This window comes from Ailuropoda melanoleuca, chromosome 5, assembly GCF_002007445.2.
Source record: "Ailuropoda melanoleuca isolate Jingjing chromosome 5, ASM200744v2, whole genome shotgun sequence".
NCBI classification, from domain to species: Eukaryota; Metazoa; Chordata; class Mammalia; order Carnivora; family Ursidae; genus Ailuropoda; species Ailuropoda melanoleuca.
Window position 1 is genome coordinate 72,924,685 of NC_048222.1, and position 1,781 is coordinate 72,926,465.

At 51.2% G+C, this 1,781-nt stretch overlaps 1 protein-coding gene across 2 annotated transcripts in view; it reads right to left on the reverse strand.

The window, feature by feature from the left end:
- The window catches only part of DOCK5 (dedicator of cytokinesis 5), a 213,681-nt gene extending 211,906 nt beyond the window's left edge, over window positions 1–1,775 (reverse strand). For both annotated transcript variants that reach the window (XM_034661245.1, XM_034661244.1), the window contains exon 1: window positions 1,694–1,775. In XM_034661245.1, coding sequence (XP_034517136.1) covers window positions 1,694–1,736 — 43 coding nt within the window. In that variant the 5' untranslated portion in view covers window positions 1,737–1,775. The remainder of the gene's footprint in view (window positions 1–1,693) is intronic.
- Window positions 1,776–1,781: the final 6 nt, after the last annotated feature.

The window sequence follows — 1,781 nt, forward strand, 5'->3', positions numbered from 1 at the left end:
ATTGGGGGGTATGTTTGCATTAACTACACAAAAGTCAGAACAGTTTTGGATCCTGTTAAAATTAAAACATAACTTTGTAAGTAGTAATTAATGATTAGGCATTGCTAAATATGCTTTAATTTAGTAGTACTCTGTAATGCTCAAAAATAAAGAAATTGATTCCCTCTTAGACCATTTCACTTCCATAAATACTGGCTAGTACTGGCACCTGCCTGAAGCCTCAGGACCAGGTAGTCTGAGGCAGAAGAAACGCCTACTCATTTCTGAGTTGTAGCCACAGGAGAGTGCAAGGATTCTAAATAAAATTTAAGAGGAAACAAGTTTTTTGGAGTAGAGGGAAAACAAGGAATTATGTATATACTATATATTATTATATACACAGATACATACATACATAAAAGGTCACAATCAAGAATACTATAGTAAATGTAAAAGGGTTTGGTTCTTGGTTTAACTGACTCGCGGTTACAGAGGTAAAAAGCACCTAAAGGATGTTAAGAGTATCTCTGAAAAGAACTCCACTGTCAGAAAACGCAGAAGCACAGAAGAGGTTCAGGGACCACTCCTTCTAACTGAAGCCCTGAGGAAAAATGGGGGCAGGGAAGGGACAAAAGTAAAAGATTAAATTACAAGTAGGCCGAATGAATGAACCTGAGAGGATGTGCTAAAATTCTCAACACACAGAACTGTGTTTATTCTAGGGAACCGCTCGGAAGTCTACTTGCCCTTGTAATCGCCGGGCTTACAGCAGTCTTTTCAGGAGACCTCAACAACCTCACTCCTGGTTAAAAAGTGCAAGAACCATGGTTTTTCACCTGGGTCAAAACCAGGCACATCCAGTGTTTCGGTTGCAAAACAACACAACAACAATCCCTCCGCGGGTGGTGGGGGCTCTTCCAGCAGCGCTGCTAGGAATGCCAAGGGCCTGGATAGGACCTGTTACAGTTTTCTTAACAAAATATCCTCATGTTATCCCACGACGAAACTCGGGGCTCGGAAGGCAGTCTTACACCGTCTCATACACTCTCCGTTAGCGACGAGCGTGTCTGCACAATCAGCCCCCGGGGGCAACCACCCCCGTTCCTGGTCACACACTTCCTGTCTCTTCCATCACCACCCCACGACTTCAGTTTCCCATTCAGTTTATAACTGTTAGCAGGGTCTCAGTCCCTGGGAGGAAAGGGGGACGGGCGGTTTTCTACCCACAAATCCTCACTTTGGGACATCAGAGAGAACCCAGGAAGAGGGAAAGTAGAAAGCCCTGGGTCCGCGAGCGGCAACCCGCATTCCGCCGACGGCGGCCGATTACGAACTACTCAATGAAACCACAAGGATCGGGAGGAGAAAGGCGAGCACCCGGCCCGTTGCCCCAAATGAATAGCAGGCGAGCGCTCGTCTTTTGACGTTCCCACCGTGCAAAGCACTGGAGCTCTGGGTTCTGCAGCCGAATTACCAGTCCCGGAGCCCGAGTGCACTCGGATTCCCCAAACCCGGAGGGACGTCCCCAACCGGGCACTGCCGCTGCGGGAGTTGAGCTCTGATTGAGTCCGCGAGGGCAGCGAGAGCCGAAACCGGTGCCGGGCAGCGCGGGTACCCGGTGGCCCGGCGTCCACCGCCCAACTCTGCGCAAGGCAGGGCCGCTCCCGCGAACTTCGCGGCAGCCGGGCGCGGGCGGGGTGGGGCGAACACTCACCAACCCCGTACTTCTGCCTCTTGGTCGGGATCCAGCGGGCCATGGCGGCGACCTCGCCCCGCGGCGGCGGCTGCGGCTGCGGCGGCTA